Raw genomic sequence first — 21206 nt, forward strand, 5'->3', positions numbered from 1 at the left:
GTTTTGTTTGAAGGCCTAATATAAATGAAAAACTGTGCTTTTTTTGAAAAGCAAAGGCTACTGGAATATTAAAAAAATGTCAATATTCAATAAAAAATTACTTTATTTGAAAAACCTGTCTAAATACTTATTCTAGGCTATTTATGCAATATTAAAAAAATTGTGAAAAACTGCATTCAGTATTCGGTATTCGGCCTTCGGCCAAGTGTTTAAATTTTATTCGGCTTCGGCCACAAATTTTCATTTCGGTGCATCCCTACTAATTATCTCTACATTTCAGCACTCGTGGTTATGACTGCGGCTGCTGGTTACGCAATGGCCCCGGTGCCCTTTGACCCCCTCATCTTCTCGGTGTCGTGCCTGGGAACGGGTCTGGCCTCCTGTGCAGCCAACTCCATAAACCAGGTAAGCAATGAGGTCAAATCCCTGTCATGGCTGCCTGAACACAGCAAACATACTTTTTACGCGTGTCTGTCATGGAACACAATTCATATCCTGCATAGTTCCATCCATCCATTTTTCTACCGCTCGTCCCTTTCGGGGTCGCAGGGTTGGCTGGAGCTTATCTCAGCCGCATTCATGTGGAAAGCGGGGTACATCCTGGAAAAGTCGCCACCTCATCCTGCATAGTGTTTTTCAAAGTAATTCCTGTACGGAGTAATTTTTCCTTTTAACAAAAAAAATAAATACAAATGATCAATTCCAGGACCCAACTGTGGCTATCCAGAAACCTCTTTTTTTTAGTTTCAATGTTAAAAAGTTTGAAATTCCAGGAAAACCGGAGTTTTGTTTGGAACTTGGGAAAGTGTTAGTTTGAATGTCCAGGATGAGTGGAATGTGTTGATGTTGGAATGCTTTAAATAGGTGGACAAATGTGGGAATTGTGCAACTTGGGAAAAGGTCCCCATTCATTTCAATGGGAACGTCCTGGACATTTGGGAATTTTGGGTAAAGTGGGATATTTTAGAAAACGATAAGGAGCATGATTGTACTGAATGAGCTGAATTGGTTGTTGTTGGAATTGTTTAAATCGGTCAAGAAATGTTGAAGTAGTAACAGTTTTTCTAATTGACCAATGGTATTACGGGGCGGTATAGCTCGGTTGGTAGAGCAGCCGTGCCAGCAACTTGAGAGTTGCAGGTTCGATCCCCGCTTCCGCCATCCTAGTCATTGCCGTTGTGTCCCTGGGCAAGACACTTTACCCACCTGCTCCCAGTACCACCCACTCTGGTTTAAATGTATAAATTAGATATTGGGTTTCACTATGTGAAGCGCTTTGAGTCACTAGAGAAAAAGCGCTATATAAATATAATTAACCTCGCCTATTACAGAATTTCCGGGAAACCGGGAATTTTTCGAGTTCTTTAAAAGGGAACATTATCCCCAAACCTATGTAAGCGTCAATATATACCTTGATGTTGCAGAAAAAAGACCATGTATTTTTTCAACCGATTTCCGAACTCTAAACGGGTGAATTTTGGCAAATTAAACGCCTTTCTGTTTATCGGTCTTTTAGCGATGACGTCAGAACGTGACGTCACCGAGGTAACACAGCCGCCATATTCATTTTCACATTACAAAGACCAGGTCTCAGCTCTGTTATTTTCCGTTTTTTCGACTATTTTTTGGAACCTTGGAGACATCACGCCTGGTGGGTGTGTTGTCGGAGGGTGTAACAACACTAACAGGGAGGGATTCAAGTTGCACCACTGGCAAGAAATCTGCCGCCAGACCCCCATTGAATGTGCCAGAGTGTTTTCACATTTGACCGGCGATGCTAAGACAGACATGGCACAGAGATGTATGGATAACCTGCAGATGCATTTGCAACCATTAAGTCAACTAAATGTGTTGTTGATGTTGTTGACTTATGTGCTAATCAGACATATTTGGTCATGGCATGACTGCTAGCTAATCGATGCTAACATGCTACGCTAATCGATGCTAACATGCTATTTACGCTAGCTGTATGTACATTTGAAACTAGATACCCACATTTAATGCGAAACAAACACTTACCAATCGACGGATCTAAGTTGCTCCAGTGTCACAAGATGCGAAAGTCCTGATCGTTTGGTCCGCACATTTTAGCGGCGATGCTAATAAGGCAGCCATGCTACTGGCCACTTCATTAGGTACACCCACGCTATGGCCGAATAACGTCAATAGCTATTCGCTCAATAGCTTCAGTTTCTTCTTCAATTTCGTTTGCGCTATCTGCCTCCATACTCCGACCATCTGTTTCAATACATGCGTAATCTGTTGAATCGCTTAAGCCGCTGAAATCCGAGTCTGAATCCGAGCTAATGTCGTTATATCTTGCTGTGGTAACCGCCATGTTGTTTGTATTGGCAGCCCTGTGTGACGTCACAGGGAAATGGATAGTGGTTTCGAAGACGGCGAAAATAAGGCACTTTAAAGCTTTATTTAGGGATATTCCGGGACCGGTAAAATTTTGAAAAAAACTTCAAAAAATACAACAAGCCACTTGGAACTGATTTTTATTGTTTTGAAATTGTGATAATGTTCCCCTTTAACCAACTTGGTTTTTTGTCTTGACCCAGAGGAATGTTTGGACAGTAGAACGGTTGAAATGGGTTGAAAAAGTTAAATCACCAAAAATGTTTCCCGGGTGCAGCGCAGCCACCACTGCTGCTCACTGCTCCCCTAACCTCCCAGCGGGTGATCAAGGGTGATGGGTCCAATGCAGAGAATAATTTCGCCACACCTAGTGTGTGTGTGACAGTCATGGGTACTTTAACTTAACTAAAAAAGGTTGGAAATGATGTTAGAAAATGTGGAACAATTGATGTTTGAATTTCTAGGATGTGTTGATGTGGAATGGTTTGAATCGGTTGATAAATGTGGGAATTGTGGAAGTTTGAAAAATGTGAATTCATTGTGAATGGGGAAAATGTCCCTAAAATCTGGGATTTCTAGAAAATCCTGGAATGTTTTTAGAATTGTTGAAAGGGAGCACACAATGTCTGAACGGGCTGAATATTATGAAGTTGGAACAGTTTGAATTGGGAAAAGAATGTGGGAGTTGTGGAACTTTGAACAATGTCCCAATCTTTCTAATGAGAATTTTATGGGAATTTGGAGAACAGCCGGAAATTTTTTGAAAATGCTAAAAAATGTGAATGTTCTGAACGATGGTTGGTGTGGGAATTGTTCAAATCAATCGAGAAATGTTGAGGTAGTAACATTTTTAATTCAGAAATGGTATTACGGAATTCCGGGAAAACTTTTTTTGTCCTGATTAAGAGGAATTATTAAAGTGGGTTGAAAAATGTCTCGGAAAACTTGGAATCCTGGGAAATCTGGGAATTTTTGGGAATTTGTCAAGGGAAAGCCCACGATTCCCGAATACAGTTTAAAGTTGGAATGGTTTGAATCAGATGAAAAATGTAATTTAAAAAATAAAATATGATGATGAAACTAAATTAATTTGAATTATATGATTGCTTTCATTTTTTGTTTATTTTCTTTTGTATGGTACGAAAATAAATATTGCCCTAATACTATTCTGAGTTGAACATCACGTGTTGTAACTGTGAATTAGGGGCATATATCATACGTTTTTATACTTCTTTCTGCTCCTTTTCACTTCTGATTTATTTCAACGTAGGTTGATAGTCTTTTTGTTCAATATTTAATGAAATAAACAAAAATGAAAATGGAGATCGCCATGTAAAATCGCTAATGCTAATGAATAGCATGTCAATAGCAAAGCTATTAGCAAAGCGCATTTTTGGAAAAGTGGAGCCTTATTTAATTCACATCGACACATTTTTTTGAGTCATTTGCTTTGTTGGCGTTGAAAATTGCAACATTACCTAGAAGTACTTAGGTAATGTGCCGCTAGAGTGATCGCCAAAGGTGTGACGTCACCTGTAACCCGGGTACGGTAACATGGCATTGTTGGATTTGGTCAGTCCCAAAGAAGGATTGGACTCGGTACCCATCATACTCACAAGGCATTGTTGGTTTTGGTCAGTCCCGAAGAAGGATTGGATTCGGTACCCATCCTACTCACAGGCATTGTTGTAATTGCTCAGTCCCAAAGAAGGATTGGATTCGGTACCCATCCTACTCACGAGGCATTGTTGGATTTGCTCAGTCCCGAAGAAGGATTGGATTCGGTACCCATTCTACTCACAAGGCATTGTTGGATTTGCTCAGTCCCAAAGAAGGATTAGTTTCGGTACACATCCTACTCACGAGGCATTGTTGGATTTGGTCAGTCCCGAAGAAGGATTGGATTCGGTACCCATCCTACTCACGAGGCATTGTTGGATTTGGTCAGTCCCAAAGAAGGATTGGATTCGGTACCCATTCTACTCACATGGCATTGTTGGGTTTGGTCAGTCCCAAAGAAGGATTAGATTCGGTAACCATCCTACTCACGAGGCATTGTTGGATTTGCTCAGTCCCGAAGAAGGATTGGATTCGGTACCCATCCTACTCACAAGGCATTGTTGGATTTGCTCAGTCCCAAAGAAGGATTGGTTTCGGTACACATTCTACTCACGAGGCATTGTTGGATTTGGTCAGTCCCGAAGAAGGATTGGATTCGGTACCCATCCTACTCACAAGGCATTGTTGGATTTGCTCAGTCCCAAAGAAGGATTGGTTTCGGTACACATCCTACTCACGAGGCATTGTTGGATTTGGTCAGTCCCAAAGAAGGATTGGATTCGGTACCCATACTACTCACATGGCATTGTTGGGTTTGGTCAGTCCCAAAGAAGTATTAGATTCGGTAACCATACTACTCACGAGGCATTGTTGGATTTGGTCAGTCCCAAAGAAGGATTGGATTCGGTACACATCCTACTCACGAGGCATTGTTGGATTTGGTCAGTCCCAAAGAAGGATTGGTTTTGGTACCCATCCTACTCACAAGGCATTGTTGGATTTGCTCAGTCCCAAAGAAGGATTGGTTTTGGTACCCATCCTACTCACAAGGCATTGTTAGATTTGGTCAGTCCCAAAGAAGGATTAGATTCGCTACCCATCCTACTCACAAGACATTGTTGGATTCAGTCAGTCCCGAAGAAAGATTGGATACGGTACCCATCATACTCACAAGGCATTGTTGGATTTGGTCAGTCCCAAAGAAGGATTGGTTTCGGTACACATCCTACTCACGAGGCATTGTTGGATTTGGTCAGTCCCGAAGAAGGATTGGATTCGGTACCCATCCTACTCACAAGGCATTGTTGGATTTGCTCAGTCCCAAAGAAGGATTGGTTTCGGTACACATCCTACTCACGAGGCATTGTTGGATTTGGTCAGTCCCAAAGAAGGATTGGTTTTGGTACCCATCCTACTCACAAGGCATTGTTAGATTTGGTCAGTCCCAAAGAAGGATTAGATTCGCTACCCATCCTACTCACAAGACATTGTTGGATTCAGTCAGTCCCGAAGAAAGATTGGATACGGTACCCATCATACTCACAAGGCATTGTTGGATTTGGTAAGTCCTGAAGAAGGATTGGATTCGGTACCCATACTACTCACATGGCATTGTTGGGTTTGGTCAGTCCCAAAGAAGGATTAGATTCGGTAACCATCCTACTCACGAGGCATTGTTGGATTTGCTCAGTCCCGAAGAAGGATTGGATTCGGTACCCATCCTACTCACAAGGCATTGTTGGATTTGCTCAGTCCCAAAGAAGGATTGGTTTCGGTACACATTCTACTCACGAGGCATTGTTGGATTTGGTCAGTCCTGAAGAAGGATTGGATTCGGTACCCATCCTACTCACAAGGCATTGTTGGATTTGCTCAGTCCCAAAGAAGGATTGGTTTCGGTACACATCCTACTCACGAGGCATTGTTGGATTTGGTCAGTCCCGAAGAATCAATCAATCAATCAATCAATGTTTATTTATATAGCCCCAAATCACAAATGTCTCAAAGGACTGCACAAATCATTACTACAACATCCTCGGAAGAACCCACAAAAGGGCAAGGAAAACTCACACCCAGTGGGCAGGGAGAATTCACATTCAGTGGGACGCCAGTGACAATGCTGACTATGAGAAACCTTGGAGAGGACCTCAGATGTGGGCAACCCCCCCCTCTAGGGGACCGAAAGCAATGGATGTCGAGCGGGTCTAACATGATACTGTGAAAGTTCAATCCATAGTGGCTCCAAGACAGCAGTGAGAGTCCCGTCCACAGGAAACAATCTCAAGCGGATCAGCAGCGTAGAGATGTCCCCAACCGATACAGGTGAGCGGTCCATCCTGGGTCCCGACGAGCGGTCCATCCTGGGTCTCGACTCTGGACAGTCAGTACTTCATCCATGGTCATCGGACCGGACCCCCTCCACAAGGGAGGGGGGGACATAGGAGAAAGAAAAGAAGCGGTAGATCAACTGGTCTAAAAGGATTGGATTCGGTACCCATCCTACTCACTAGGCATGATGTTTTTTCCTTTGCAATGTAGTAGGCATATTCCCCCCAAATATATTCATATTTAATACCAGGATGCTTTGAAGAGGTGTGCTATACTTAGTAGCCGTCAGACGCTGCAGACAACTTCTTGTCTTCTTGAAAGTCCTCTTTTATTTTGTGCGAGCATCTGAAGATGGCTGTTATTATTGCCAGCCTGAAAGCTTTTTTACTGCCCTTAAGGAAAGAGCGTCCGCGCTCACCGCGAACGCCAACAGCGGAGTGTTGACACTCCACGTGCTAATCTGCGCCGTGACTGGAGAATGTTTGCGTAATGAGTGACCTCGCCCTCAACCCCGGTTTGAACTCTGCTGAGTCGTGTCTTTCCGGGCCTCTAATTTGTCGCTGGTTTTTATTACATGGCAGGTCACACAAAAACATTCTTCAACCAAAGTCCACCTTTGGACCTGAACTTCTTCTCTCTGGCCTTTCTTTTTCAAATATGTGCTTGCATTGAGTTTTGTTGTTGTCTGTGTAGGGTTGGGCGATGAAACAGTATTAATACACATCTTGATAAACATGTAATTGATATCAATACAAAAAAAAAAATTGTTGTTTTTTTCTATGTCGGAGTTGCTGAGCAAGGTTGGTAGGTACAATATACACCCCCCCCCAAGCTTTGGTGCCACGTCGCTGCTTAATTACACAGGTGTAGTGGATCATTACCTCAAAAGCAACAACACACTTCTCATCAAGTTGAGACAAACATTCCGCCTTCAGATGTTCTCTTTGATCGGCGTAGTCACTTCAAAGAAAGCATCAAAGCGGCAAGTTGTCTGCAAGAAGCAAATCGGAGCGAGGTGCCATCGTCGAGACCCCCCTCGAATGGCCCGTGTCGAACCCATCCGACCTGTCACACATGAACACGCCGCCGTCTAATTACACTTCAAACCATTTGCGAGAAAACAAAAACAAAACGTCATCGGGGCCTTCTGAAGAGCTGTCAAGAATGAGTCAGGAAGTAACCCCGGGGTGTTTTTAACTCGCGGTCTGACAGGCGGGCGCACGCACGCAGACGGCGGCGTGAAACAATCTCGTGTCACGACCGAGATGTTCTCGCTACTGAAAATGTTGTGTCGTCCGTGTCGGAGACGACATGTCTCGCTGTGTGGTGATGTCGTTACTAGACATTCTCGTGTTTTGTACAAAGTGTTAGTCGGGAAACCCTGGCTTTGCTTTAGAGCAGTCAGCGTGCAGCTTGAATGGCAGCATAGAGCCGGGGGAAGAGAGTTCAGTTCAGTTTCAGTGTATGCATCACATGTTTGCCCAGGCCTGCTTTAAAGTCCATCCATCCATTCTTTTTTTACCGATTGATTGATTGATTGATACTTTTATTAGTAGATTGCACAGTTCAGTACATATTCCGTACAATTGACCACTAAATGGTAACACCCCAATACGTTTTTCAACTTGTTTAAGTCGGGGTCCACGTTAAACAATTCATGGTACAAATATATACTATCAACATAATACAGTCATCACACAAGTTAATCATCATAGTATGTACATTGAATTATTTACAATGAGGAGCTTTGGTTGATATCAGTACTTCAGTCATCAACAATTACATCAACAGAGAAATGTGGACATTGAAAGAGTGTAGGTCTTATTTAGTAGGATATGTTGGCACAGGGGTTAGTGCGTCTGCCTCACAATACGAAGTTCCTGCAGTCCTGGGTTCAAATCCAGGCTCGGAATCTTTCTGTGTGGAGTTTGCATGTTCTCCCCGTGAATGCGTGGGTTCCCTCCGGGTACTCCGGCTTCCTCCCACTTCCAAAGACATGCACCTGGGGATAGGTTGATTGGCAACACTAAATGGTCCCTAGTGTGTGAATGTGAGTGTGAATGTTGTCTGTCTATCTGTGTTGGCCCTGCGATGAGGTGGAAACTTGTCCAGGGTGTACCCCGCCTTCCGCCCGATTGTAGCTGAGATAGGCGCCAGCATCCCCCGCGACCCCGAAAGGGAATAAGCGGTAGAAATGGATGGATGGATGGATGTACAGCCAGCAGAGAACATAGTGAGTTCACATAGCATAAGAACAAGTAAATACATTAGAAGTACATTTGAGTTGTTTATAATCCGGGGAGATGGGATGTGAATGGAGGAGGGTATTAGTAAATTGTTGAAGTTGCCTGGAGGTGTTGTTTTAGAGCGCTTTCGAAGGAATATAGAGATGCACTTCCTTTTTCACCTGTTGGGAGTGCATTCCACATTGATGTGGCATAGAAAGAGAATGAGTTAAGACCTTTGTTAGATCGGAATCTGGGTTTAACGTGGTTTGTGGAGCTCCCCCTGGTGTTGTGGTTATGGCGGTTTTTTACGTTAAGGAAGTAGTTTGACATGTACTTTGGTATTAAGGAGGTGTAGCGGATTTTATAGACTAGGCTCAGTGCAAGTTGTTTGACTCTGTCCTCCACCCTGTGCCAGCCCACTTTGGAGAAGTGGGTTGGATTGAGGTGTGATCTGGGGTGGAGGTCTAAAAGTAACCGGACTAGCTTATTTTGGGATGTTTGAAGTCTAGATTTGAGGGTTTTGGAGGTGCTGGGTTACCAGGAGGTGCAACCGTAATCGAAAAAGGGTTAAATGTCCCTTTTGGATTCGCTGGGGGTTCGCTGGAGCCTATCTTTAGCCTCACTAAGGCGGAAGGCACCTACACCCTGGACAAGTCGGCACCTCATCGCAGGGCTGCTTTAATGTCGTATCCAACAATTGCGACAACTGAGTTTTGTTTTTTTAAAGGGGAACATTATCAGCAGACCTATGTAAGCGTCAATATATACCTTGATGGTGCACAAAAAAGACCATCTATTTTTTTAACCGATTTCCGAACTCTAAATGGGCGAATTTTGGCGAATTAAACGCCTTTCTGTTTATCACGCTGGAGGCGATGACGTCAGAATGTGACGTCGCCGAGGTAACACAGCCACCATTTTCATTTTCAACACATTACAAACACCGGGTCTCAGCTCTGTTATTTTCCGTTTTTTTGACAATTTTTTTGGAACCTTGGAGACATCATGCCTCGTGGGTGTGTTGTCGGAGGGTGTAACAACACTAACAGGGAGGGATTCAAGTTGCACCACTGGCCCGAAGATGCGAAAGTGTCTGCCGCCAGACCCCATTGAATGTGCCAGAGTGTCTCCACATTTGACCGGCGATGCTAAGACAGACATGGCACAGAGATGTATGGATAACCTGCAGATGCATTTGCAACGATAAAGTCAACGAAATCACAAAGGTGAGTTTTGTTGATGTTGACTGCCAGCTAATCGATGCTAACATGCTATTTACCGGCGGTGCTAAAGCAGACATGGCACAGAGATGTATGGATAACCTGTAGATGCATTTGCAACTATATTACCTTTCCTTCCACCCACATTTAACGCGAAACAAACACTTACCAATCGACGGATTTAAGTTGCTCCAGTGTCAAAAGACGCGAAAGTCCTGATCGTTTGGTCCGCACATTTTACCGGCGATGCTAACGCAGCTATTCGGCCATGCTATGACTATGAATTCGCTCAATAGCTTCAGTTTCTTCTTCAATATTTTCATACTCCAACCATCTGTTTCAATACATGCGTAATCTGTTGAATCGCTTAAGTCTCTGAAATCCGAGTTTGAATCCGAGCTAATGTCGATATATCTTGCTGTGCTATTCCCATTGTTTGTTTACATTGGCAGCACTGTGTGACGTCACAGGGAAATGGCCAGTGTCTTCGCAGAGAGCCGAAAATAAGGCACTTTAAAGCTTTATTTAGGGCAGGGGTGCCCATTAGGTCAATCGCAAGCTACCAGTCGACCGCGGCGGGTGTGTCAGTTGATCTCCAGCCAGGCTTTTAAAAAAAATAGACCTAAAAATTAGTGATCATCAATCTTCACTAAGACGTCACTTAAATGACATTCACGGTACCGGAGGGTCTTGTGAGATGACGCTGGCTGCTGCAAGATCATTATTATGAAAATATGACCGAGAGGAAGGCGAGAAACACTTTTTATGTCAACAGACTCTCGCGCCGTACCTTCCGTCAAAACTCTAAAGGCCGACTGCACATTTCCTATCTTCACAATAAAAGCCCTGCTTCATGCTGCCTGCGCTAACTAAATACAGAGTCTCGGAAAACTGGCGTGCACAAGCGATCCCTCAGAAAGCTGGCGTGCACATCACTTGTGCACGCCAGCTTTCCGAGACTCTTATTTTGTTAGCGCAGGCAGCATGAAGCAGGGCTTTTATTGTGAAGATAGGAAATGTGCAGTCGGCCTTTAGAGTTTTGACGGAAGGGACGGCGCGAAAGTCTGTTGAAATAAAAAGTGTTTCTCGCCTTCCTCTCTGTCATTTTTTCATAATAATGAACTGGCAGCAGCCAGCGTCATCTCACAAGACCCTCGGGTGCCGTGAATGTCAATCAAGCAAGCTACGGAATTTGCCGCCAATGTTTTTCTTGTAAAGTGTATGGAAGCTGGATGAATTAGATGCCAAAAACCAACCACTTTCATGTGGTATGTAAAGAAAGGACAACTTTTTTTCTCCTCCATTTGAAAATGTGGGCGTTATCATCATTACTGTCTGATTCCAATCAATGCAAGTTATCAGAATCAGGTAATACACCAACTTATATTCTTGTCTTTGTGAAAGAAAGACATCTATATGTGTTACACATGCTTGTATTATCATTAAACACATTTAACTTGTTTACAAAAATGTCTCTTTCATAAATAAATAGATATAAATGATATATATAAATGAGGTAGGTCCCCTCGAGTTGGTCAATTGAAAAGTAGCTCGCCTGCAGAAAAAGTGTGGGCACCCCTGATTTAGGGATATTCCGAGACCGGTAAAATTTTGAAAAAAAATACAACAAGCCCCTCGGAACTGATGTTTTATTGTTTTTAACCCTTTTGAAATTGTGATAATGTTCCCCTTTAATGATATCTGCTGGTGGTGTGCCTCCGCATTATTTCCAACACCAAAAATGTGCTTTGGCTCAAAAAAGGTTGAAAAACAATCAATCAATCAATCAATCAATCAATCAATCAATGTTTACTTATATAGCCCTAAATCACTAGTGTCTCAAAGGGCTGCACAAACCACTACGACATCCTCGGTAGGCCCACATAAGGGCAAGGAAAACTCACACCCAGTGGGACGTCGGTGACAATGATGACTATGAGAACCTTGGAGAGGAGGAAAGCAATGGATGTCGAGCGGGTCTAACATGATACTGTGAAAGTTCAATCCATAATGGATCCAACACAGCCGCGAGAGTCCAGTCCAAAGCGGATCCGACACAGCAGCGAGAGTCCCGTTCACAGCGGAGCCAGCAGGAAAACATCCCAAGCGGAGGCGGATCAGCAGCGCAGAGATGTCCCCAGCCGATACACGGGCGAGCAGTACATGGCCACCGGATCGGACCGGACCCCCTCCACAAGGGAGAGTGGGACATAGGAGAAAAAGAAAAGAAACGGCAGATCAACTGGTCTAAAAATGGAGTCTACTTAAAGGCTAGAGTATACAAATGAGTTTTAAGGTGAGACTTAAATGCTTCTGCTGAGGTGGAATCTCAGAGTACTGGAGCCCGAACGGAAAACGCTCTATAGCCCGCAGACTTTTTTTGGGCTTTGGGAATCACTAATAAGCCGGAGTCCTTTGAACGCAGATTTCTTGCCGGGACATATGGTACAATACAATCGGCAAGATAGGATAGAGCTAGACCGTGTAGTATTTTATACGTAAGTAGTAAAACCTTAAAGTCACATCTTAAGGAGGGTTTGGCTCTGTCCTAATGAGAAAAAGAACCGTTTTAATGTAATATCTAGTTTTAGCGTCGGATTTTGAGGCACCTTTAAAGTTAATGCAAGTCTACTTTCAATAGCATTGTCCTCTGAGAGGACGTCATAGGAAGCGTTTTGTTACTGTTTGGGAGTTAATACACGCACCAAAAGTACTTTGGTCTGTGTGGAGTTTGAACTAAACCTCGGACCAGAGAGCTGGTCCTGTTCCCGGGTGGAAAGAATCCCGCAGGCCTGGTGCGGGCCTCACACCGCGCACCCCGCAGGTGTTGCAGCCGTCATCGCCCGGCTGTCTGGCCGCTACTTCAGCTAATTGGATAATTGAGTTTTCAAGTCGCAGCCCGACAGAGCCGGGGGGGACGCGTGAGGGTACTACCCCCGCCGTGTCAACAAGACCCCGTATGGCCCTTTTGTCGTCAAAATAAGTGCGGGCTCGGCTGTTTTGACAGCAGCCGCGGCGTAATCTTACCCCCGCGTCGGCCTGTTTGTTTTGGTGCGCGTTCAAGCGAGCCGGCCCCGTGTCGTTTCTGACTTTGACTTTTCTTTTGTGTCCGCCCGTGTGAGACGTCTAAGGCTGGCACGCACAGACGAGCCCCCACAAGCCCCTTCCTCCCTCGCGCCACCCTGAACCGTGTCCTGTTCAGGCATGCACGATTTACCCTCCCGCTTGTCTGCTCGGCTCCTTTAGACTCTCCAGGTCGGTGATATTGCCCCTCTTGTTTTATCTGTGTACGCGGCTTTTTCGTCCTACAGAGAGACCCGGTGTAGAAAGGTGTTGCCGCGGCAACCACAACCTGCAATGTCCACTTTGAGCAGCGACAAAGCGATCCATCAGTGACTTGTTTGGTGCGTGGGACGGTTTAAGTTGCTGCTGCTACTAGAGACGTGTCCAACTTCCAAAGGGCCCCCTCCGCCTCACCTTTCCCAGTTAAGATGAAAAATAGTAAAAGAATGGGTGTCAAACTCTGGCCCGCCGTGTAACTTCATTTGGCCCTTGAGGAAATATTAAATTAACATTAGAGCTGGCCCGCCGGTTTTATACAGCGGCAGTGCAGCTGTAACACCGCATTCACCAATAATACTCATACTTGCCCGGGAGACTCCCGAAGTTCAGTGCCCCTCCCGAAAATCTCCCGGTGCAACCATTCTCCCGAATTTCCCCAGAATTCCACCCGTACAACAATATTGGGGGCCGTGCCTAAAAGACACTGCCTTTAGCGTCCTCTACAACCTGTCGTCATGTTCGCTTTTCCTCCATACAAACAGCGTGCCGGCCAAGTCACATAGTATATGCGGCTTGTACACACATATAAGTGAACGCAAGGCATACTTGATCAACAGTCATACAGGTCACACTGAGGGTGGCCGTATCAACAACTTTAACACTGTTACAAATATGCGCCAGACTGTGAAGCCACACCAAACAAGAATGACACACACATTTCGGGAGAACATCAACACAACATAAACACAACAGAACAAATACCCAGAAACCCTTGCAGCACTAACTCTTCCGGGACGCTACAATATACACCCCCCCCCTATACCACCAAACCCCGCCCACCTCATTGTCATTTTATTTTCAAATTTATTAGCCTGTGGAAAAAGTTAATGTTGATATTTACCTCAGAGGGCTGCAAATAGAAAAGAGGCATTGCATTTTTAATTTAAATTTTATTTCTTTGATGTTTTTTGGTTTGTTTTTTTGAAAGTTGATTTTGTCACTATTAAGTTACATAAGCGTTCCATATTCTGTGTTAAAGCAAATCAGTGTAGCAAACTGAGCAATAATTAACGTTTGATTCATGCAGTTTCTCTTGCTACTTCAAGGCCTGAATGTTTGATCTATTCATTATTGTTATTTTGTTTTCAAATTTATTATTAGCCTGTGGAAAAAAAATAGTTTGATATTTACCTCAGAAGGCTGCAAATAAAAAAGAGGCATTCAATTTTTATTTAAATGTTATTTGATATGCATAAATATTTTTTAATTAGGGTCAGAGTCCTTTGCCATGGGCCAAGGACCCTATTGAAACTGCTGTATTTTATTATTATTCCGCACCTACGCGCTGTAATTTGACCCCCTTAACATGCTTCAAAACTCACCAAATTTGACACACACATCGGTATAGCAAACCTTCCCAACATATTAAGCAACCAATCCCCCAAAATGAAAATTGCGCTCTAGCGCCCCCTAGGAAGAAATTACATACACAACTGCATGTAACTTCTGTTAGGAATGTCATAGCGACATGAAACAAAAACTCCTATGTAGGTCTGACTTAGACCCAAATTTCATACACTCACTTCTTTCAGCAAAAATCTACAGGAAGTTGGCAAAAACCCCTTCAAAATAAAATGTTCACAAACAATGCAAATTTTTGCCTCTTTGCGCTGTAACTTGACCCCTTTAAAATGCTTCAAAAGTCACCAAACTTGGCGCACACACAAGGACTGGCGAATATTACGATATAATGAAAAAAACAAACCCCAAAACTCAAAATTGCGCTCTAGCGCTATTTTTGAATAAAACACTGAAAAAACTGCTCCTAGGAAGAAAACACAGACAAAACTGCTTGTAACTTCCGGTAAGAATGTCGGAGAGACATGAAACAAAAACCTCTATGTAGGTCTCGCTTAGACCTACATTTCATAGATTGACTACCAAGAGAAGAATAAGTGAGTATTACATTTGAACAGAAGTGTAGATAGAACATGTTAAAACAGAAAACAGCACGACGCCTACCCTTTACATCAGTATTTCTTAACCATATTATTATTGGTTTATTAGGTATTATATTTTATTGTATGATCCTGTAACTACTTGGTATCGGATCGATACCTCAATGAGTGGTATCATCCAAAACTAATGTCACGTATAAAAGAAGAGAAGAATAAGTGATTATTACATTTGAACAGAAGTGTCGATGGAACATGTTAAAACAGAAAGTAAGCAGATATTAACAGTAAATAAACAAGTAGATTAATAATAATTTTTCACAGTTTGTCCTTTACAATGTAGACAAAATAAAAGGTGTATAAATGACACAATGTGTTACTGCATTCTAATTAGGAGTCTTTGTTTGTTTACTTACTACTAAAAGACAAGTTGACTATTTTATTTAAGGATTTAATTGCAATAATAAACATGTACACTAAGATTTTTTGTTAAAGCCAATAATGACATTTTTGTGGTGCCCTTTATTTAGAAAAGTATCAAAATACATTTTTGGAACCGGTACCGAAATATTGGTATCGTGACAACCCTAATATAAACAAAACATATTTAGACGATAACTCATTGAACTCTGTATCTCCTTCTTGGCTACGTTGTTTGTCATCCTCTGCAAACATGTCAGAGACAGACTGCCGCTACTCGGAATGTGATCTCAGCTTAGCTCGGAATTTTCCCCTTGCCACAGATTGGATGCTAACTTGAGGATCGTGAACATGAATCTGCAGAGGGTTTTTTTTTTTATACGTCTGACATTATTCCTTGGAAAGACTGAGTAGGGCACTCCAGGTAGTACAACCAGCAGGCCTCAACTGGGGGATTTTTCCAGACTGGGGCTCCTCTCATTGTAGTTTGGGGTACCTCTTGAGAGGGTCATTAGGTGCAACACGACCCTGCGCTCATTGAAGTCCTGCAGCTCCGAGATTTTTAAATGATGGGCACTTAAAAATCTAAGCGTCACTATAGACAGCGATTTTAAACTAGACAAGTCAATGGCGTTTTAAAATCGTGTTTTTATCACCTTCGTCTTTTAGTAAAGGTTAAACCTTTTTTATCTTTTAACCTTTTTGAAGAAGTGGTGCATGCTTTTATTTGAAGGGGCCTGGACTACTGCAATGCACTTTATGCTGGCACCAGCCAAAAAAGCTCTCTCCCGGTTGCAGTTAGTCCAGAACGCGGCAGCACGACTTTTAACAGGGGCCAGGAAACGCCAGCATAGAACCCCAATTCTTCAGAGTTTGCACTGGCTCCCTGTTCATTTTAGAATTGATTTTAAAACATTGCTGTTTGTTTTTAAATCTTTACATGGACTGGCACCTCAATATATCTCGGACCTTATCCAAATTTACATTCCTGCGCGCGCTCTGAGGTCCGAGAGCCAGCTCCAGCTCGTGGTGCCCAAGACCAGACTTAAGACCAGGGGAGACAGGGCCTTCTCTGTGGTCGGCCCTAAGCTCTGGAACACTCTGCCGCTCCATGTTCAAACTGCTTCCACAGTGGACTCTTTTAAGTCTCGTCTTAAGACCCACTTTTATTCTTTGGCTTTTAACACTACGTGAGTTGTGTGGTCCTCTGTGTTTTTTATACACTTTGATTTCTATTTTACTGTTTTAATTGATTTGACCCTTTAAAGTAGTTTTTAATCATATTTGTTTTTATATTGTTTTTTATTGGTTTTATATTTATTTATTTTTTGTTTTTATTCAGTCATTAGTGGAGCATAATATATATATACATATACTTTATTTTATTTTATTTTATTTTATTTTTATTTTTTTACAATTGTTTTTAACATGGCTGTGCAGCACTTTGGAAACGTTATTGTTGTTTAAATGTGCTATATAAATAAAGTGGATTGGATTGGATTGGCATCCTCGAGCCCAAGGATGTCAAACTCAAGGCCCGGGTGCCAGTTCTTCATATGTAGCCCGCGGAAGCCTGGATATATAATGTGCATCATGTAAACACTTCATCATTTCTTACTAAAATGTATTCCTTATTTCTGTTTTGACAGGAAGAAAAAATATCCAATTGAATGAACTGCATTCAATTGGATATATTTGAATATTTAAAAGGGAACTTCACTTTCTTGGGAATTTGTCTATCGTTGTCAATCATGATGACGGATGTATATTTAATTTTAATTAGGGATGCACCGAAATGAAAATTTGTGACCGAATAATGAATGCAGTTTTTCACAAATTTTTTTATATTGCATAAATAGCTTCGAATAAATAGTTAGACATGTTTTTCAAATAAAGTAATTTTTTTATTGAATATTGACATTTTTTTAATATTCCAGTAGCCTTTGCTTTTCAAAAAAAGCACAATTTTTCATTTATATTAGCCCTTCAAACAAAACATGCATTCCCAAAAAAAAATAAAGTGCATTAAAGTGGATAAACCCACAACAAATGAATTATTGTCCTTTTGGCAAAAGTCTGGTTGATTGCGTCACACGCCACTATTCGGCCTTGTTCTTAACTCATTCCGCCGAAGGCCGAATGTGGCTTTTTTTGCCATATTCGGCCGAATATATTCGGTTACCGATTAATCGGTGCATCCCTAATTTTAATGCATTCAAACTCGTGAATATATACAACCCAAAAAATAACCATACAAATAGAACCAACAATACTCCCTTCACATTTGGTCACTTGAATATTAGCCAAATATTAAAGCTGCAAGCAGCGATGGACGGGACCGCTTTGGCTTCTGCCCCCGCGACCCAAGCCCAGATAAGCGGTAGACGATGGATGGATGGATTATTACACAGAGAAAAAGTTGTATACACATGTGTTATACATCAGTCTCATAGTAATAACAGTTGTAAAGTGGCTTGGGCATTTTATAAGGACGCCGTGGTGCTGCCGTTCTGAGACTCAAATGCATGGTGAATGTAATGCAGTTGTTTTGAAGTGGGAATAGCAAACTTCCTGTTGATTTTAGTTGGGGGTGGTCAGTGTATGATATATAGGTCTCAGTGAGACCTTCATTGAGGTCTTTGTTTCATGTGTGTATGACAGTCCTACAGTTTTGTCTGAGCAGAAAGCCGCCATTTTGTGACAACAGCAGCAGCGCAGTGGTTCTTTTCGGGCTATAAAATCCAAACCGGGGTAGTAAATAAAACTCTTTATTTAACTTTTAATCAGAAGGGTTCAATCTCTCTTCCTTGCTTATTATTTTAATTTTCCTGAAGGAACTCTCCTGAAGGAATCAATAAAGTACTATCTATCCATCTATCCATCTATCTATCTATCTATCTATCTATCTATCTATCTATCTATCTATCTATCTATCTATCTATCTATCTATCTATCTATCTATCTATCTATCTATCTATCTATCTATCTATCTATTCAATCAATCAATCAATGTTTACCTATGTAGCCCTAAATCACTAGTGTCTCAAAGGGCTGCACAAACCACAACACAAACCACTACCACATCCTCGGTAGGCCCACATAAGGGCAAGGAAAACTCACACCCAGTGGGACGTCGGGGACAATGATGACTATGAGAACCTTAGAGAGGACGAAAGCAATGGATGTCGAGCGGGTCTAACATGATACTGTGAAAGTTCAATCCATAATGGATCCAACACAGTCGCGAAAGTCCAGTCCAAAGCGGATCCGACACAGCAGCGAGAGTCCCGCTCACAGCGGAGCCAGCAGGAAACCATCCCAAGCGGAGGTGGATCAGCAGCGCAGAGATGTCCCCAGCCGATACACAGGCAAGCAGTATCATGGCCACCGGGTCGGACCGAAACGACAAACGGCCTCAGAGGACATAATGTTTGGAAAAAAAAGCGACATTTTTTTAGCCAACTTTTGTATTGAGGTGGGAATAGCAAACTTCCTGTTGATTTTAGCCGGGGGGTGTCAGTGGATTAAATAACAGTCTAACTGAGACCTATGTAGTGGTTTTTGTTTCATGTTTCTACGACGTTCCTACTAGAAGTTACAGACTGTTTTGTCTGTGTTTTCTTCCTAAGGGGCGCTAGAGCGCAGTTTTAAGGTTTGGGTTTTTTTCTTTTTTTTGATTAGATCGCAATTTTCACCAGTCCTGATGTGTCTGTCAAATTTGGTGAGTTATGAAGAATGTTAAGAGGGTCAAATTACAGCTCAAAGAGGCGGCGGTATAATAATAAAAAATAAAAATAATAAAACCTTAGAAATTCAATAGGGTCCTCTGTCCCAAATGTGACATCGGTCCCTAATTAGTGATATTGTTATCATAAGCGCTAAACTATTTATAGCGGCACCGTGATCAGAAGCTTGTGTGCCAATGTTGACATGATTGATTAGTAAGCTGCTTCCTCGCTCTTGGAAGTTTATTGTAGATCATAAATCTCACCAGGATAGTAGAAGGATGAGGACGTATTGTTGGTCAACTCTGACAGCCAATTTAGACCCGGAAATGGTGATAAAGACACGAAAAAACAGTAATTCGTCCAGTTTAGATGAAGAATTACTGTCTTGAAGTTAAAGTTAAGTTAAGTTGAAGTACCAATGATTGCCACACACCTTAGGTGTGATGAAATTTGTCCTCTGCATTTGACCCGTCCCCAACCTTTCGATCTCAGGGCACTTACTCATTGGCGTAGTGGTTAGCGTGTCATCCCTGAGATGGGTAGGTTGTGAGTTCAAACCCCGGCCGAATGGGAGCCATTACCTCCCTGCTTGGCGCTCAGCATCAAGGGTTGGAATTAGGGGTTAAATCCCCAAAAATGAATCTTGGGCGTGGCACTGCTGCTGCCCACTGCTCCCCTCACCTCCCAGAGGGTGGATCAAATGCAGACGAAAAATTTCACCACACCTAATGTGTGTGTGTGTGTGTGTGTGTGTGTGTGTGTGTGTGTGTGACAATCAGTGGTACTTTAACGTAACTTAACTTTGACTTAAAGACACGAAAAGACAGTCATTTTTCATCTAAAATGGACTATAGCAAGTTTCTATCAATTGGCATCCTAATGACAGCAGACATAGTACTGTAAATAATGTTTTCCTCATGTTCCTTATGCTTCACGGACTGGTACCGGTACTCGGACCGGTGGTAGGGGACCACCGCTCTAGTGTGTTCGATTGCATCGTTGACCTGTGAAAGAACTCGTTTTGGCTCCCGCCAAATTTGTGTAAAAAACCCTAACCCATCCATCCATCCATCATCTTCCGCTTATCCGAGGTCGGGTCGCGGGGGCAACAGCCTAAGCAGGGAAACCCAGACTTCCCTCTCCCCAGCCACTTCGTCTAGCTCTTCCCGGGGGATCCCGAGGCATTCCCAGGCCAGCCGGGAGACGTAGTCTTCCCAACGTGTCCTGGGTCTTCCCCGTGGCCTCCTACCGGTTGGACGTGCCCTAAACACCTCCCTAGGGAAGCGTTCGGGTGGCATCCTGACCAGATGCCCGAACCACCTCATCTGGCTCCTCTCCATGTGGAGAAGCAGCGGCTTTACTTTGAGTTCCTCCCGGATGGCAGAGCTTCTCACCCTATCTCTAAGGGAGAGACCCAAACTCATTTGGGCCGCTTGTACCCGTGATCTTATCCTTTCGGTCATGACCCAAAGCTCATGACCATAGGTGATAATTGAGAGTTTTGCCTTCCGGCTCAGCTCCTTCTTCACCACAAGGGATCGGTACAACGTCCGTATTACTGAAGACGCCGCACCGATCCGCCTGTCGATCTCACCATCCACTCTTCCTTCACCCGTGAACAAGACTCCGAGGCACTTGAACTCCTCCACTTGGGGGAGGGTCTCCTCCCCAACCCGGAGATGGCATTCCACCCTTTTTCCGGGCGAGAACCATGGACTCAGTATTTTTTAATTAATTCCATGCGGCATAATTGTTCCCAAGTGTGTTAATGGCTTGAAAGCTGTTTTTGCGGCGAGTTTTATAAAGGTCAAGCGCATGTGGCGATTCTGCCGACTTAACTCCGAGGCGATCCCTTCCTCGCCGCAGATGCCGCGCCTCAGATCTTGTTGTCCTCCGGCTTTTGTGGAAACAAAAGAGCACATTGATCTTTGACGTCGCCGCCGGTCTGTTGAGAAGAAACGGCGAGTCCGTTTTCTTTAATTGCCGCTCAAGATAAGACGAAGAGGACTTCTCCACGGGCCCTTCTCCTTCAGTATGAATATTTAACCAGACCGCCTTGTTTTTATGCCTAATTTATTTAAAGCCTTTTGTCTTTGGCAAGCACGGGGGTGCCGGCCCACTTGA

General features: G+C 43.1%; 1 protein-coding gene across 2 annotated transcripts in view; it reads left to right on the forward strand.

Moving 5' to 3' along the window:
* Positions 1-21206, forward strand: part of LOC133557304 (protoheme IX farnesyltransferase, mitochondrial) — a 73757-nt gene that overhangs the window by 7588 nt on the left and 44963 nt on the right. For both annotated transcript variants that reach the window (XM_061907671.1, XM_061907670.1), the window contains exon 4: positions 281-405. In XM_061907671.1, the coding sequence (XP_061763655.1) occupies positions 281-405 (125 nt within the window). The remainder of the gene's footprint in view (positions 1-280; positions 406-21206) is intronic.

This window comes from Nerophis ophidion, linkage group LG08, assembly GCF_033978795.1.
Source record: "Nerophis ophidion isolate RoL-2023_Sa linkage group LG08, RoL_Noph_v1.0, whole genome shotgun sequence".
Lineage (NCBI taxonomy): Eukaryota > Metazoa > Chordata > Actinopteri > Syngnathiformes > Syngnathidae > Nerophis > Nerophis ophidion.